Source organism: Bombyx mori, chromosome 3 (assembly GCF_030269925.1).
Source record: "Bombyx mori chromosome 3, ASM3026992v2".
Classification (NCBI taxonomy): domain Eukaryota; kingdom Metazoa; phylum Arthropoda; class Insecta; order Lepidoptera; family Bombycidae; genus Bombyx; species Bombyx mori.
The window spans coordinates 2315044-2333859 of record NC_085109.1 but is presented as its reverse complement, the minus strand read 5'-3'; the positions used below and the strand labels follow the sequence as shown (position 1 = coordinate 2333859).

At 40.1% G+C, this 18816-nt stretch overlaps 1 protein-coding gene across 6 annotated transcripts in view; it reads left to right on the top strand.

Moving 5' to 3' along the window:
- The window catches only part of LOC101737289 (espin), a 118792-nt gene extending 106200 nt beyond the window's left edge, over positions 1–12592 (top strand). For 5 of the 6 annotated variants that reach the window (XM_062674936.1, XM_062674923.1, XM_062674948.1 and 2 more), the window contains 3 exons: positions 10208–10416; positions 10820–10995; positions 11291–12592. In XM_062674936.1, the coding sequence (XP_062530920.1) occupies positions 10208–10416; positions 10820–10995; positions 11291–11400 (495 nt within the window). In that variant the 3' untranslated portion in view covers positions 11401–12592. The remainder of the gene's footprint in view (positions 1–10207; positions 10417–10819; positions 10996–11290) is intronic. The other variant, XM_062674925.1, reaches the window with a different exon arrangement.
- The last annotated feature ends 6224 nt before the right edge of the window (positions 12593–18816 follow it).

Below are 18816 nucleotides of genomic sequence, written 5' to 3'. Positions count from 1 at the left end.
AGGCAGCCGATTATGTAATTAACACTTTTCTTTGCTTCAAATCAAACACCAATTCAGACATTAGTTACTGACCATCTACATTTCCTAGATATTTTATGATGACTAGTGGTCCCCCAGTAGTCGAGATTCGACTATAAGTAATTGAAATTATAAGTTTGCACATTATTATGGTTCTATTGTCTAAAGGTTATTATACTTCTATAATCACAGATTCCTGAGAGGAAATTTTAAAGACAAACAATATTAATCTATTCTCAATTTGACCACAGACTTAAGCATTAGCAAAAGTTTGACCACAAACGAAGAGTTAGTATTAGGGGCAGCGTTAGTTCCGCGTCGGAACTCTTATTCAAAAAGCACTCGAATTTTCGAAGTATCCATTTCAATTTTTGTCTAAGCTGAATAAAAAAACAATTGAAAGTCGATCAGGGAATGTGTTTTTTAAAAGAACAACCTTATAGGTATCATTTGAAAAAAGTTTCACTCCAAAATCTCAAACCATGGAGGTTCTATGTCAATTCGAAGTACCTATTACAATAAAACGGCAATTTCATACTTTAACCCTTAATATGTAGATAATATCTAGGGTCGGCAGACTAAAGCACATAAGTCAAAATTTTCAATTTATTTTTTATTACATCATCGGTTTACATTTTGCTCAACACACAATCTGACTAAAGCACATAAATCAAACTCAAGTATTTCATGGTGTATTCAAGCGGCGTTCTGTATCAACCTTATTAAATCCTAATATAATCAAACGAACTAAAAAACATAACTGGACTTATGTTCTAAGGAACACCATAAGTACAAAGCTATTAACGAAAGAAGTCTGACTTATGTTATAAAGAACATCAAAATGTAACATTTCTTTAGAGAAAGTAGTTACTTAAAAATATTTATAACGTAAACAATACTTCGGTAAGTGGTTTTAATTTACTAATGTTGTCGATTGTGCACAGTTTGTTGGTTAGTTAGTTGTGTGTGAGTGCTTAAGTATTTTAATTATTAAAGATGAATATTCAAAGAGGCAAGAAATTAGTTGAAATGGCGTTATCCACTCATCTGGAAAGCAATGAAGGTATATTTTCACATATCTTCAAAATTATGATTTGCAAATTACGTAATTATATCAATATTATATCATTATAAATAGATAATTGTCTTGTCCTTTTTTAGAAAATGTAAATCAACAGTCGATTTTGAACACAGAGAACTTAGTAGTAGACGATCCTATACTGTCAACATCATCAGGTCAAGTCAGTAGTTTAACATACTATTCTGTACTTGAATTCTCTAGTGATGATTATGTACGAGATCCATGTTATGAATTACCGAGACTTCCAACCACATCAAGTTCAAAGTACTTGTGATGAAATTTTAATGAATCCTAATGTGTCTCCAAAAAAGAGTATACGTACTATAAAAAGAGAAAAAAAAATAAAACTTAACTTAGGACAGGCATACAGAACTTTAAAAGGAAAATGTATATCAGATCGCACATTGAAAAAAAAATTTTTTTTGAGAAAAAACAAAAAAAAAGCCCGCCGAGTTTGTTTCGCCGGTTCTTCTCAGGACTGTGGCTTTTTTTGGAAACGGTGGTAGAGATAACATTGTTATTTATATTTTGACATTCAACTAGTGTGTTATACTTTTGAATTTGAAAGAGTTACGAGTTACCTGTTTGCAGAATGAAATGTAAAGAACGTATACCATTAACTGATAGGCATGCCATATTTACAGAATATTGGCAAATGGGGTCATATGCAAAAAGATCTGCATACTTGGCGTCTTTAATGGAAATTCAAGATAAATCTAAGCAAAGAATATGAGCTATTGAATCTGAAAAGCAAAAGCTTAGAATGAAGACATAAAAATACTTTTTTACTGTGCATGGTAAACGTGAACCTGTCTGCAGAGGATGTTTAATGAACCCGTTAGATGAAAGTGACAATTTTATAAAGACAGTTGCTATGAAAAGGAGATCATCCATAGGGGATTCTCAAACTGATGATATAATATCTATACAGCCATTACCCATATCCATCGAGAAAAAAATTGATTTAATTTCGCTGCTCCCTTTAATGCCAGATATTTTCCATGAATTTTACATAAGTCTTCCCACGTTGAAAACTTTACGAAATACTGATCCAGATATTTTAGAACTCGATGAAGAAGAAGAATTTTATTTAAACATTGAGTTGTTATTTATATTTATGACTTATATTATTATAATATATATCTTAATTGTTGATCTTTTTCACTTAACTCATACTATTATTGTGTTCCTTATAACTTAAGTCATCTAATTATTAAATAATCACATTTACTTTAAAATATTTAATTTTAATAATAAGTTAGTGTTATAGACTTATATAATTCAAATAAACATGATTAAGTTTGTTAATGTATAAGATTCTAAATAGTTTTTTTTAATTCCTGTAAAGTAGAGTTTTTTGACTTATGTGCTTTAGTCTGCTGACCCTAGATATGTTCCGGATATTATTCTAAAGCGACGGATGATATGACCGCGGTCTCTTCGAGTCATTTTCCTGTAGTCTCTTTACTAAATTCCGCAGTATCTTTGTTTATATTCTCATTAACATGGTTGCAGTAATCCATAGATATCCTGAAAATAATGCCGCATCCTCCTTTTACATATGAGGTTGAAATCTCGCCGTCATAAAGATGTTCCTCACCTTGAACCGAAATTAATATCTCGCCTCAGAAATAGATAAGACAAGAAATAGATATGGGCTCCAGTAACCCCTTAATACCGGATGGGCTGTGAGCTCGTCCAACCATCTAAGCAATAAAAAAAAATGCGTTTAGATAACCGCTCAGCACAAGCCATTTTGTTGTTATAGAAATCAAATCTAATTAATCTCTGGCTAATCTCAAGGAAGTAAGTAAAGCTCGGTTGGAACCTCTGGGTCTGCGGAGGGACTTCGGCTCCCTCTGTATTTTGTACCGTATGTTCCATGGGGAGTGCTCTGAGGAATTATTCGAGATGATACCGGCATCTCGTTTTTACCATCGCACCGCCCGCCACCGGAGTAGAGTTCATCCATACTACCTGGAGCCACTGCGGTCATCCACAGTGCGTTTCCAGAGGTCTTTTTTGCCACGTACCATCTGGCTTTGGAATGAGCCAAAGCTCCACGGTGTTTCCCGAGCGCTATGACATGTCCTTCTTCAAACGAGGCTTGTTGAGAGTATTTAGCGGAAGGCAGTGGCTTGGCTCTACCCCTGGCATTGCTGAAGTCCATGGGCGACGGTAACCACTCATCATCAGTTGGGCCGTGTGCTCGACAGCCTGCAAGGGCAATAAAAAAAATAAAAAAAAGCTACGCGCAAAACCAAACGGCTCGCGCTGTGCTCATCGCTACTGTAGTAATAAAAGCAATTTTCGCGCTTGTCTGCCCGAAATATACAGTCATCATCGAAAGTTGATCAGATTTCACTCTGTACTTGACATAAACACGTAGATGTTATACGATCGTAATGCTGTGTTATGCTAATTGTGTTTACGTGACTTTCAAACGGACAGATTTAGTTAGATTTCTCGTTAATCTTTTAATTTATTATATATACCTGTCGTAGTAATTTTATTGTTGGCCTATCAAAAACGGGTCTTTCTAAAGCAATTCCTCTTAGTTTGACTTCTTTATAATAATAAGCTATATTATGTAGCGATCGTCAAATGTAGTGTTAATTTGTTATGCAACTTAAGGATGTGAAATCTTGATAACTATAAATTTAGTAATTGAAGACATGATTGGACGAAGGGGTTAAGTTACAATTTTTAAGATTTTTTAATTTTTGCCGTGTAGGAAGGTGTTATGTGTCTATAATCCATATTAGACCTTAAAACTCCGGGTTTAAAAGCTACTATTTTTAGAAATTGCACGTGATGGAGGAGTTGATAAATTACTTGTGTAAAGCCTCTTGTGAGTCCGCACGGGTAGGTACCACCACCCTGCCTATTTCTGCCGTGAAGCAGTAATGCGTTTACGTTTGAAGGGTGGGGCAGCCGTTGTAACTATACCGAGAACTTAGAACTTATATCTCAAGGTGGGTGGCGCATTTACGTTGTAGATGTCTATCGACTCGGGTAACAACTTAACACCAGGTGGGCTGTGAGCTCGTCCACACATCTAACCAATAAAAAAAATGTACAAAGAAAGAGTACAAGTAACAAAAGTTTGTGGCCCGTTTTCTCAAAGTTAACAAATTGTATCAAATCCCCTTTAACCACTCATGTCTTCAATTTAAAAATAAATACCATTTATTTGATTCCCAGGCTTGAATTAATATGGTTCCGGTTACAAAGCAGACATGCTCTCTATTTTCGTTCGCATTTCTCGAATAGGTGGCATTCACGTAGGGTTATGGCCTCTCTGAACGACTTTTTACTGGTGGTAGGACCTCTTGTGAGTCCGCGCGGGTAGGTACCACCACCCTGCCTATTTCTGCCGTGAAGCAGTAATGCGTTTCGGTTTGAAGGGTGGGGCAGCCGTTGTAACTATATTGAGATCTTAGAACTTATATCTCAAGGTGGGTGGCGCGTTTACGTTGTAGATGTCCATGGGCTCCAGTAACCGCTTAACACCAGGTGGGCTGTGAGCTCGTCCACCCATCTAAGCAATAAAAAAAACTTAAAACCAGGTGGGCCGCGAGCTAGTCTGTTCTCGTAAATAGCCAGAGGACACTGTGATCGCGTACCAATATCTTTTTAAACCTCACCAGATCGTAACTTTAAAAACATCTAATAATCTAGATTCTAGAATCTAGTCATAACATATCTGTAAAATGTCGATCCCGTAAGACGGTAGAGCTGATACCGTTTGAACGTCAAACGGTTACCGTTAATGGTCACGGTCGGTGGTCAGAGATCGCGTGTTATGTAATTGTAAGAAGATGCGATTAACTTACCCGCAAATGTAAAATTGCAGTAGATTTTATTTACACTATTTTATTAGACTATGTTTAAATGTTTTACGTTTATTGGATCAATATTATATTAAGTTTGTAGATATCACAATAAAAATAAAATAAAAAGAAGTAATGAAGTCGTCGTGGCCTAAAGGATAAGACGTCCGGTGCATTCGTATGTAGCGATGCACCGGTGTTCGAATCCCGCAGGCGGGTACCAATTTTTCTAATGAAATACGTACTTAACAATTGTTCAATATTGACTTCCACGGTGAAGGAATAGCATCGTGTAATAAAAATCAAACCCGCAAAATTATAATTTGCGTAATTACTGGTGGTAGGACCTCTTGTGAGTCCGCACGGGTAGGTATCACCGCCCCGCCTATTTCAGCCGTGAAGCAGTAATGCGTTTCGGTTTGAAGGGTAGGGCACCCGTTGTAACTATACTGGGACCTTAGAACTTATATCTCAAGGTGTGTGGCGCATTTACGTTGTAGATGTCTATGGGTTCCAGTAACCACTTAACATCAGGTGGGCTGTGAGCTCGTCCACACATCTAGACAATAATAAAAAATGAATATAATAAGTGACTTGAAATACAGCTCTGAGACGTGAATTGTAATTAGTTTCTAGATAAAATGATCTGTGAAGGTTCCTGGGTCATAAATTTTATCGACCAAATTTTAATGGCCTTCAAATTTAAACAATTTTTCAGTGTCGCCTGTAATAATATAATACTTGAAATCATATGCTCAAAATAATTATAATAATCAAAGTTATTATTTTTAACGAATTTGTTACAAAACATTTATTATCATAATTGTAGACGTTAAAAATAAGATTAACAAGTTTTATATTATGTACTGAAAATGTTGTGTGAATTGTGGCAAAGCTAAAGGATGTAGGACAATTCAATAATATACAACGCTTTAAGTCGCCTCGTGTGACGGGGACATCGCCTGCGACGAAGGACTCGGCGAGTAAATTAAGCCATAGACACAGCTCATTGAGTTTTTCGCCGGATCTTCTCGGTGGGTCGCGTTTCCGATGCAGTGGTAGGTTCTTTTTTTTTTTTTTTTTTTTTTTTATTGCCCTTGTAGGCAGACGAGCATACGGCCCACCTGATGGTGAGTGGTTACCGTCGCCCATGGACTTCAGCAATGCCAGGGGCAGAGCCAAGCCGCTGCCTACCGCTTAATACTCTCCACAAGCCTCGTTTGAAGAAGGACATGTCATAGCGCTCGGGAAACACCGTGGAGGGGAGCTCATTCCATAGCCGGATGGTACGTGGCAAAAAAGATCTCTGGAAACGCACTGTGGATGACCGCAGTGGCTCCAGGTAGTATGGATGAACTCTACTCCGGTGGCGGGCGGTGCGATGGTAAAAACGAGATGCCGGTATCATCTCGAACAATTCCTCAGAGCACTCCCCATGGAACATGCGGTACAGAATACAGAGGGAACCGAAGTCCCTCCGCAGACCCAGAGGCTCCAAACGATCCGTGAGAATGGGATTATCGACAATCCGAACGGCCCTCTTCTGTATGGAGTCAAATGGAAGAAGCTGGTATTTGGGAGCCCCGGCCCAGAGATGGGAGCAGTACTCCACGCGAGGCCGGACTTGAGCTTTATAAAGCAAAAGTCTTTGTCCAGGCGTGAAGTACCGCTTTGCTCTGTTGAGGACTCCCAGCATTTTGGACGCCAACTTGGCTTTGCCTTCCAAATGACTCCGAAACTGGACATCGCTCGAAATGTCGACCCCAAGTATCCCGATACTCTCGGAAGGTTGCAGGGATACTCCTTGGAATTGCGGCGCCATGACAAAGGGGTCCTTCTTCGCAGTGAACGCGCAAACTTGTGTCTTTATCGGGTTGAATTGAACTAAGTTCAATTCACCCCATTCGGAGACTCGCCCCAGAGAGTTCTCCACTTCAGACACAAGTTTTGATCGTCTCTCTTGCACCGCGCTCCGAGAGAGACTCTGATGGCCGATATATCGCGCATCCCCCGTGCTGTCATCCGCATAGCAATGCATGCCATCAATAGACAGCATGTCATTGATATACAGGATGAAAAGCGTGGGGGAGAGCACCGAACCTTGTGGAACGCCAGCGTTAATGGTCATGGTATCAGAGCAGTCACCGTCTACAACGACCGTGATGCTCCGCCCATCCAAAAAGCTAGCGATCCACTTGCAGAGTCCCTCGGGGATTCCGTAAGATGGTAGCTTCGATAGAAGTGCCCTATGCCAGACCCTGTCGAAGGCCTTCGCGATATCAAGGCTCACAGCAAGAGCCTCGCCCTTGCTCTCCAAGGCTTCAGCCCACCTGTGAGTAAGGTATACAAGAAGATCGCCAGCTGAGCGACCGTGACGGAAACCGTACTGTCGGTCACTGATCAGCTGGCGATCCTCAAGATACTTCAGGAGTTGTGTATTTATTATTCGCTCCATCACCTTGGAAAGCAAGGAAGTTATCGCGATAGGCCTATAGCTCGACGGGTCCGACCGGTCACCCTTCTTGGGGATAGGGTGGACGTGGGCGGTCTTCCATGAAGACGGAACCCTGTTAGCGCAATAAGAGAGGCGATACAAACGCGTTAGCGCAGGTGTCAGCTCAGGGGCGCACGTTTTCAAAACCACTGCGGGGATGCCGTCTGGCCCACTCGACTTATGGACGTCCAGGAGTCGGAGCTCCCGCCTAACTGCACACTGTGTGAAGCAGATATCCGGCAGGGAGCTATCACACCGGGGGATGTTCGGTGGTGTGGCACCCCCGTCGTCCACAGTCGAGTTCGAGGCGAAGAGTTTGACCAGAAGGTCAGCCTTCTCTTTCGCGCTGTGGGCCAGAGTGTCATCGGACTTGCGCAGTGGTGGGAGACTAGACCTGCAAAAGTTTCCTTCTGCAGCTTTGGCGAGCGACCAAAAAGCACGGCTCCCGGAGGGATAGCTCTTTAATCGCTCGCCAACTCTAGCAACGTGCTCCGACTTCGCCTTGGCAATTACCTTCTTGTAGGACCTGGAAGCGGCGTTATATTTCCGCCTTTCCCCTGAGATGTTAGGATCCCGACGTCTCCTGGCATTATCCCATGCCACGTATGCGGACCGCTTGAGGTGTGCAGCATCCCTACTGGCATTGTTATACCAGGGTCTGCTGCGACCCCCAACGAGCACTTCAGAGGAGGGAATAAACAATTCCATCCCCCGGAGCACCACGTCTTTAAGACGGTCCGCACAGACGTCAGGATCAGCAGAGGAAAAGCAGAACCGCCCCCATGGGTAGGATGCGTAAAATTCACGCAATCCATCCCAATCTGCTGACATATACCGCCAAACTCTACGATACCCGGTCGTCGTTCGACGACCAGGACGAGAGAGTGGTACGGCAGCACGAATAAGGCAGTGATCAGACGATCCAAGCGGAGCGTCGACCACCACACTGTATCCGGCCGGATCCGTGGTCAACAGAAGGTCCAACAAAGAAGGTTCGTGCCCCTCGATATCTGGGACACGGGTGGGCTGTGTCACCAGTTGAGAGAAGCCGTAGGCCAAGGCGAAATCGTAGGCAGTCCGACCCGGGAGGTCAGTGGTTCTGGACCCCAACCACTCTTGATGGTGAGCGTTAAAGTCTCCAAGAACCACCACCTCCGCAGATGGGTACTGCTCAAGCACGCGGTTAGTCCCCTCTTGCACATGCTCAAACAGAGTTGAACCTGCATCACTGCTGTGGGACCTGTACAGGCACGCGTAGATTCGGATACAGCCCCCGTGATCCACGCGCAGCCGCAAGAGGGACAGGTCCCGTTGTTCGAGGCCCCGAAGACGGCGACAACAGACATCCGCCCGGACGAATACGCACACCCCGGCTTTACGTAGGAAGTTGTGCTCCAATACGTAGCCGGGGTATTCAAGGTATGAGGTATCGTCCGGAGCAGATATCTGCGTCTCCGTTAAAAAAAGCAGGGCAGGCTGCGCCGTCTCGAGGTGGTGGTGTACGGCGTCAAGGTTGCTATGTAGGCCCCTAACATTGCTGAAATCCACATTAAATGTGGAATGGGGAACCGCCTGTAAAACCCTTTTCTTTTTTTTAAACTTCATAAATTATATTTCCGGAGAGTAGGATTAGGAGAGGTAGGATGTTGGAGGTGAGATCGAGGCAACACCTGAATGAAGCGCGGATCATAGTACGTGCTCGACCACGGGTTGCGCGAGAGACTGACGCAGGGCATGGAAGGGCCCCCAGTCCACCCTGCGTACGATCGCCGGGATCCACTCCGGTCTCCGACTCCGGCACGACGACCGCACGACAGGATTTTACACCGGTTGGCGGGACAGCTTCCCGGGGCGGAGTTTAGTAGAGACACCCGGGTTCAGGTCCCCTACTGACCGGCGGGCGGCAGCGGATACCGTTTCACTAGGTCTCCCTATACCCCCGCCAAACAATCACGCCCCGTGAGCTCGCACGCACGTCTGCTCCGCATGTTCCAGACGTCACCAAGACTCACCCCCAGCAAGGAAGGGGAAAGGGAGGGAATAGAACTGGCTCTCCAACCCACACGCCGGAACACAGCTAGGCTATTTGGCGGCGGACTCTAGTTGGAGGGTGGTCGCCAGCCAGTCGGACAAGTCCTACCACCGATTATGAATTCGGCTCCCGTTTTGCACCACCCAGGGGTCACTTGTAGGGAATCGCGGGTTAAACCTACGGAAGCGGGAAGCACCAACCCCCAAAGGGTTCAGGTTCTGTGAAGCACCGCTTGTCCTAGGGTCAGTGTTAGCAACACTCCCGGTTTAAGCCCCGAAAGCTCACCTACACGCTAGCTTCTCAAGGCTGTCAACATAGGTAGGAAAAAAAAGTGAAGGGTCCGTAACTCTACAAAAACCAAAAAAATCGTCTCTCTCTCAAACTTAGTATGTGTATAGAATTAGATGTTTTTCGGGATAAAATGTAGTAGCCAATGTCTAATTTGATTTAATACTATAATTTTTTTGAAAAGCATCACGTCGGTCCATTGTGTCGTTCGATCGTGAAAGGATAACAAACAAATAAACAGACAAACAAACATATTTTCAGATATTAAGTATAGAAGTATAGATTTCTCGCTGCAAGCTGTTACTTTATGATTCTTAAATTTAGATAAGTTATTTATATTTTTTTGTAAATCAAACACGCATCATCCTTGAAGAGTTCAATCTCTACAGTACAGTACTCTTCAACGTAAACTTAAGATGGTAATGTCCAATAAATATTCTGGAATGTGGGCTCGACGGCAGGGGTGTCCGCAGGTGCCGGAAAGGGACGCGGCAGGTAACGTGATTCCGGCTTGGAAGCGGCAGATGATGGCGCGGAGAGCTGCCGAGAAGGCTCGGAAGGATTTAGAGAAGGAACTGGCTGATGAGGCCGAGAGGCGAAGAGCTGCCTCCGTGCCCGCGTGGAAGAGACAGTTGCTGCAGCGGAGGGAGGAGGCGGAGAGTCGATTGAGGTTGGTTTCTTGTTAATCACTTTTAATTAATATTACAGACTAGTATATTTAATGCCGAGCATTTTCATATTTATTTACCTTTAAACCTTCTCTGGACTTCCACAAACAATTCAAGACAAAAATTAGCAAAATTGGTCGAGCCGTTCTCGAGTTTTAGCGAGACTAACGAACAGCAATTCATTTATAAATATATAGATAAACTTTACACGTAAATGAACATAGTGCTTTCTTTGGGCGAGTCTTACAGATAATTAGTTTTCGTGGTAATTTTAGTAACTCGACCAAAAACAAAGCAAGATTAAACCCATAAAGTAGTTTTTAGTAAATCATTTTCATTAATTTGTAATGTATTCTTAACTTATGAAAAACATATTACAACTCCCTATGTTCCACGATTCCACAGACAAACATTATATACGCCGAAAGTCGAGGAAACAAACGGTCACTCGAACGGCGAGTGGCGGCCCTATCCCAACGGCACCAGGGCTGTCTCCATCGACAACATCTCGCTTTGCTACGACGCGCCGCCGCCGCCGCGAGCGCCCTCTGAAGCTAAACTCTCCACTGAAAACTGCAATGGTTTGTTCCATATCTTTTCATAGTCATGCATCTTGGTTTTAAGGCGGGGCAGCCGTTATACAATACTGTAGAAGCTTCGAATTCATGTCTAAAAGAGCGTCCATCCACGGACACATCAATATGTACTTTTTCCTCTGTCTATTCACTGGTAGCCTAAGGGGCTATTCCAGTTACACTGTGACCGGTAACCGATCTAACGGGCTCAACCTGAGAGAATTTGCTAGCACTAGCCCTAGTTAATCTACCACCGGATCGGAATCGCGACTCACTGTGTACCTAATGACCTTTGTTCCAGGTCACTCGATGTCGAACGGCAAACGCGACGAGGAAGACGAAAAGGCCAAGATAATACCGTGGCGCGCACAGCTACGCAAAACCAACAGCAAACTGAACCTACTAGAATAGACTTCGCTTGTAAACTAACTTATTTTAGCCTAAGCAAAGATGTCCCAGCCCGCGGCGGAGCGTTGCGCGACTGAGACGGATAGAGACTGCCGTCTCGTTCTCTCTCGCTGCATAGCTCGACATCGCCAGCCGCGCTGTGTGTGGCGGCCCTTACAATACTATGGTTGTCACTGCACAATTATATTGTTCGTCATTTAAATTAGTGATAATTAATTAATTCATTTAATGGTCGATATCGTTAAAGTTTTAATTATGTTTACGAATGTCTTGCGCACAACGCATGTAAAAAATGGATTGTAGGTATTTTCGATTGATTTTATTTATTTAACACTAACGATGTTTTAGATTTTCCTACTGAATTTTCGTATGTATCTTTTTAGATTCGGATACGTACTTTAAATTTAGTTTTACGAAAATTAAATAAGGAAAATATCATTTGTAGAGTAAAGTAATTTTATAGGTACTTATTTTTACTGTAGTCATGTAAAAATGTAAATCTACTTATATATTTAAGTGTTTCGAGATTTTAGAACTTAGTTTTTTTTTTACGATAAAAAATAAATCATTTTAAATGACGTGTGTCTTTTAATGATCAAGGAGGTTCAAGAGGACCAGAGTGGTCTAAGTTAAAGTCACGCGGACTCAGCGTGAAGTGTGCTCATTAGTTAACATTTGGCAGCTTGATAGCTGAGGCTGCTTGCTACTGATCCGTTTGCTATTTGGCCGTTAAAAAATAACCATAAACACTCGGTTGCTTTTGGATCTTGAGTAAACGACTAAATATACGATTCATTTAAGAATACAATTTAATAAGTTGAATATGGATTTGAATACTGACGTCACTGTTCAGTATATCTAACATAAAATTTAAACGATTATAAATTCTTTGAATTTTTCTCTTCATTTAAATGTTGGGGTTTATTTTATTGATTCGAATAATTTTAAATCTCCCAACCAGTTTTGATGGAAATTTTAGTCCGCTCTGGTCCTCATACGCCGAGCCGTGTTTTAAGTTTTTATATTTATGTAATGCAAGTGATACCATTGTTGCAATATTAGGTATATATTTTATAATTATAATAACAGTGGGGCTTTTGCAATTAGCGTACGAACCTACATAGAATTTCGAGTGAATTGTTTTCGAAAAAAATCTGATATTATAATGATGTTGAATAAAATGCTGTTGCTTATTTATTGTCGTTTTGTTTTTGTTTACCCTAAGTTTCATAAAGGCCATCAGCGCCCCTAGCGGCAAACGTAGGCAAACGTCCCAAACCCATACAGATTTGGGTTAACTTTTACGTTATCGAGAACGTTAAAAAATTCGCACTAAGCACATGGGTCTACGACTGTGGCGGATGCCCTTTTACAACACAATGTTCCATGGGGAGGGCTCTGGGTAATTGTCCGAGGCAAGTTCCTTTCCATCTCGATCGCACCTGCCGCCACCGGAGCTTAGTTCATCCGTACTATCTGGGACCGCTGCGTTCATCCACGGTGCGTTTCCAGAGATCTTCGTTGCCACGTAACGTCCGGATTGCAACGACCTCCCCTCCATGTATTTTTTATTTTATTGCTTAGATGGGTTGACGAGCTCACAGCCCATCTGGTGTTAAGTGGTTACTGGAGCCTATAGACATCTATAACGTAAATACCGCCACCCATCTTGAGATATAAGTTCTAAGTTCTCATCTCATTTTAAAAGTAGTTGATTACTACTTCGTCGTTTTTAGTAAAAACGACGTTTTTTAAATTGTTATGTGAATAAATAAATAAATAAATATTTGATTTTTTTGTTCGGCAAGCAAAAATTCTAGTGTTTTTTAATTTCTTAGACATTTGTTTTCTTAATTTTGAAGAACTTAAATTACTCAATAAATTGAACACTTAAAGTTTAATTATCTGGAAAATTAACTGAATGACTTGAATATAAACCAACGTACTTATTAAATTAACGGGTTCGGTTCTTCGTACCTATGTTAAATTTCAATTGAATTCGACGTTTTCAAATGTCTGAAAATCACATTTTTAAAGACCTACATAATAATATCATACATCACGTATATTTATACTCGTCTTTAAATATGTATGTTTTTTTATTGTTTATTTATTGCTTATATGGGTGGACGAGCTCACAGCCCACCTGGGGTTAAGTGGTAACTGGAGCCCATAGACCTACCACCAGTAAAAGTTGTTTCTCGAGCCATATGACATGTCCTCCTTCAAACGAAGCTTGTGAAGGAGAGTACTAGTGGTAGGTAGCGACTTGATTGTGCCATCAGCATTGCTGAAGTCCACGAATGAAGGTGAGAAATCACCATCGGAAGAGCGTAAGAAGGAACACGAAATAGTCGGCGGAACATAGCGGAAAATCCGCTAGGTTTGTACCTATTGTTAGTTTTTAATACGCTTTTATTAGCTTCAGACGTATGTATATTTGTAACGGAATCTTTGAACATGATTTTGTCCCCCTTCAAAACGTCGGATTAACTCGAAATTTGGTATACTTATTAAGGACCGATGACAATACAAAATTTAAAAAGAAATTGAAAAAATTGAAATTTAACTAAAAATGAAAAATAAATAATAGTTTAAAAAAACTAGCAAAATACACTTTTATTTTCATTAGTTTAAATTTTTAGTCAATTTAGTAGTTAGTCAAATTAGTCAATTTAGTTTTTTTTAAATATTATTCATTAGATATTGAGCTCTTCTTGGTAGTGCTTCCGCTGTTAAAACTTATTCGGATTTTCAATAAAAACATGATATTTAAATTCAAATAATTAATTCTTGTGTATGTTTATCAAAATAATCACAAAGACATACCTACCTAGCTTATAACGTGTTCTGATAGTATTTGAAACAATGAAATCAATAACAAAACCAAAACATATTGGTGCCAGGTAATATTGTGGTTTGGAAGAATATTAATTGAACTAAATAATTTTAATGCCATTTCTTCCACTTTAATGTTATTAAAACATAACACGTTAAGTATCTAAATTCTCATAAAACCCACGAGTACAGAGATATAATATATAAGCACCAAAAACTTAATTCTTACCTCGAAACAATAAATTTAAAGATTCGAATGTAGTACTACTACAAAGATCGTAAAATATCCTTTCGAATGAAGCAATTTATATTTTTGTTCGGTGAAATTTGAATCGTTAACATGAATATAAAATTGAGAAACGAGAACCAATTCACGATATGAAACATTCTGGCCACATACAAGGTACATTGACGTTGTATTATTCGCATTTATTATTATACATGAGTCGACTATTATCAAAGCCGGCAATGTGACTTTTGGACAATTATTATTGGTAAATCAGAAAAACGAATTATTGACTTTGTATTCCATTGGCAGTCACAAAACTCTTCTGAACGACATCTTAGATAAATAACAGGTTAAGTATTAACCTTTATTTAATGCAGGTTTTGAACCGTATTCTTTGAATGAGACGATTATATTCAAATCAATCTGTATTGACATATCAATAACATTTTTTTGTTCAAATGCACAGATTGCCACCTTTGATAATAGACGACTCACATATATGTCGTGGAGAATGATTTATGTAGTACTTAGACGTCGTCGTCATGATAAAAACGCAATTATAAAAAAAAAACGGTACTCTCTTTCTTTTTATTCACCTTATCCCACAAGGTGGGGCCGGCACAGCTAATTTTTCTCTTCCATTCTCTTCTATCAGCCGTCATCTCAACACTCACTCCTCTCTCTCTCATATCGTATATCACACACTCCATTCATGTCATCTTCGGTTGACCTCTTCCCCTCCACCTTGCACTACCATTTCCATACATCTCCTAGTCACATGCATCATCATAATAATCCGATACTGTCGTCAATAAAGACCTTATTAATATTGAGAGCTTGTTTTGATTTTTGTTGAAAGGTAGTGTAAAGTTGTTTAGTTGCGACGAAGGGCTCGGCGAGCAAATTAACCCGCAGGCAGAGCCCACTGAGTTTTTCGCCGGATCTTCTCAGTGGGTCGCGTTTCCGATCCGGTGGTAGATTTTGCGAAGCACTGCTCTTCCTAGGGCTAGTAGCAGCAACGTTGTCAGGTTTGAGCCGCCCCGAGGCCCGTTCCGTGCCCCCGTCAGGGGGTACGACGACCCCTGTTGCTTGTGGTTTGAGTCTGAGCTCACTTACTTGTTAGGTTACGCTGACATAGCCTCTCAAGGCTATCAGCTTAGGTAGGATAAAAAAATGCTCTCTCATCTGTTCCAGTGAAATTGGAAAGGCCTCCGGGCTACCATTAATCCTTTTTACCCAAAAAAAGAATCACTATTCAGAACATTCAGAAATAAACTGTTGTTTTGCTCCGTAGTTGTGAGCTTTCATTATTAAAACAACAGCATTCATGAGACAACTATCATTTTGGGACTTATTACAATGAAACGGTAGGCAGCGGCTTGATCGGTAGGCAGCGGCTTGGCTCTGCCCCTGGCATTGCTGAAGTCCATGGGCGACGGTAACCACTCACCATCAGGTGGGCTGTATGCTCGTCTACCTACAAGGGCAATAAAAAAAAAATCATTTCCATGGAATACAAATGTTGACGTATCTCTGGTGTTGTCATATTCAATCGAACCTACACACCCTTCTCCTCCTTGCATCGGTAATCCTTAATGTTCAAAGTCGTGACCTTTCTTAATAATTCTCCTCTGAATTATTCTGCGTCAGCCCTGCCTACCCTCGGCTGCGCGGATGGCATTTGAGGTGTTTGTTGAGAGTAGAGCGTATCTGAATCGACCAGCGCATTGGACATGTCTCTGGGACTTCTACACATACTCGATTAGTATTTTGGCCATCAGAAAACTGATTGTATGCTATACGGTAGATTGAGTCATTTTAGAGAGATTGAGTCATTGAGTCATTTTATTTATGTTCCACGTCGAAACTCGATAGATACTCGTTTCAGTCAAACAATCATGTTCCGTTATTATTCTTAAGTAGAATTTATATTAATAATTCTAAACCTCGTTGAATTATGTGGTAGTTTTAGGGGAAACACCAAATAGGTAAAAACATAAGCGCGATCATGATTTTTATTTCGAGATTCGAGACGAGTCCAAAATTATCGAATCTGTTTTATGTGGGTTGTGAATAGATGTATTTACTTCAACGTTGCCTGCCAGTCAGCATATTTTGCTGATCTTGCAATTTTTCCAAAGTACTTCAGATACTGTAAAATAAAAACCTTCAATTTTGGTTCTACGACATGTCAATTCGAGTTTACGAGTAGATTGACAGACTAAAAGAAGACCGTCTACAATTTCAGCAGAAGTAAATGTGGGTACGCATCATAACTAATGAGTTTCACTAGCGCATTCACATTAATTAATATTTAATAAGATTTAATATCTAATTAAGCCGTGTTTACAGTTGTTGGCATCGTAATACAGCTCTACTTCGTTCAATGTTTGAAAGCACAAGAAAATGCCTCATACGTTTCTAAATTTCTGGAACATTCCGTCAATTCGAACATACATTCGCTCCTCAAAACCAAAGAGAAGCCGGTGTTTCGGAATAGCAATAAAATATCAATTGAAGAGGCAATTGTAAATAAAATATCCGAATTGAAATCTTTTTTGGAAGACGAAGATTACAAATTTAGCCTCGAAAAGTATGAGCTGGGCGACACGGAAATTCTTGAGTCATCACATATTGAAAGAAAAGGCAAAACTAAAGAAGTAACTAGACCGCCATCTCCTAACAAATTAAAGAAAAAAATTATTAAATCTTTAGATAAAGAATCAGTGTCACGTGAAACGAAAACTTTAATAGCTAAAGCTTTGGACGAATTAATTTCTAATGTCGTAGGAAGTCAGTGCCGATGGAAAAGTATGGATACAGCGCAGAAAGTATTTGGAATTGAAAAAAATGAACTAAAGTCCTTTTTCAGAGCTCATAATTTAACCGTAAAAGGATGGAAGAAGCTACAATACTTTCTTACTAAACTATTAATTAATGGTCCAGTAGAATCATCGGCTTTGTACAAGGAAGTTCAGGAGTTTTTTGAGAAAATTGCGAATGACATTAAAACTAAAAAATATACCATAAGATGTCGGTTAATTGAACATGAAGACGAAAAACGTGATATTCTTAGAGAGAAAGATGTCTTTAGAGAGCAACAAAAGGCATATGAATGCAGATACTTTCAAGTATGTTCTAAGGAATTGTATGAAAATTTAATGCATTTTTACAACACTATTAGTTTGACCATAGTAAGTACAATCAATAATTATGCGGCCATGTATTACAAAGATGCTAATGCCGAAAATGAATCCACAAAAGAAACAGTCGGCAAAGTTCTCAACGATTTCAGTAAGAAAGTCAAAAACAAAATCCGAGTTATATTCACGAAAGAGCTCGAAAATCTCAATTTAGACAAGAACAAACTTAAAAATGCAAATATCAAAATCATTAAGGATTTTATTAACAAAACAATTGCACGTATAGGGAAACACATAGAGACACATGCGTTAAAATATTTGAAACATATAAAGGTTGAATCGATTATATTAAATGTGAAAAAGGATTTGGAAGTTAATGTAAATACGGATCTTATAAATCTAGAAACTGATTTAAAGGCTAATGTTTGTAGGGAATTCTCTTCTTGTAGCGAAAATACTAGACGATCTCAGAGAATTAATAGTGATTTGCTGAAACCTAAATACCAAAGCGTGTATGTAAACGTCAAACATTCATCTGAAAATAAAATTGACAACAAAACAACTGAAAATTACAGAAAGAAAATAGACTACAAAAATGATAAGAAATATTTTGAAGCATTTAAAAATGTTACAGTGACTCGCACCACGACACGTTTTAAACAAACAAATCCCTGATTACTAAAACGAAGAGAGGCGTAACAAAAATAACATTAAAACGACGCAATTAATTGGTAACACTTTTTTTTTATTGGTGGACGAACTCACAGCCCACTTGTTTTTAAATGGTTACCGGAGACCATAGACATCTACAACATAAATGCCAACACCCCCCTTGAGACCTCTAAGGTCTCAGTATAGTTACAACGGCTGCCCCACCCTTCAAACCGGAACATATTGCTTTACGGACGAAATAGGCAGGGTGGTGGTACCTACCCGCGCGGACTCACATGAGTTCCTACCACCAGTAAAAGCTCGGCATATATATTTGTATGTTGAACATTTTCACTGACTCTAAGAAGTCTAATTAATTTGTAAATTTGCATACTTATCAAAGATCGATGCTGATTCAATAATATCGTAATAACTCGGACCTACAAAGTACCAACAGGGATAATTTCTATGCTACTTTCCTTTCATAGGAAAACATTCAATACATATGTACTTTCACATCATACATCCTATCAGGGCATAACATAAATAAAAGACTAA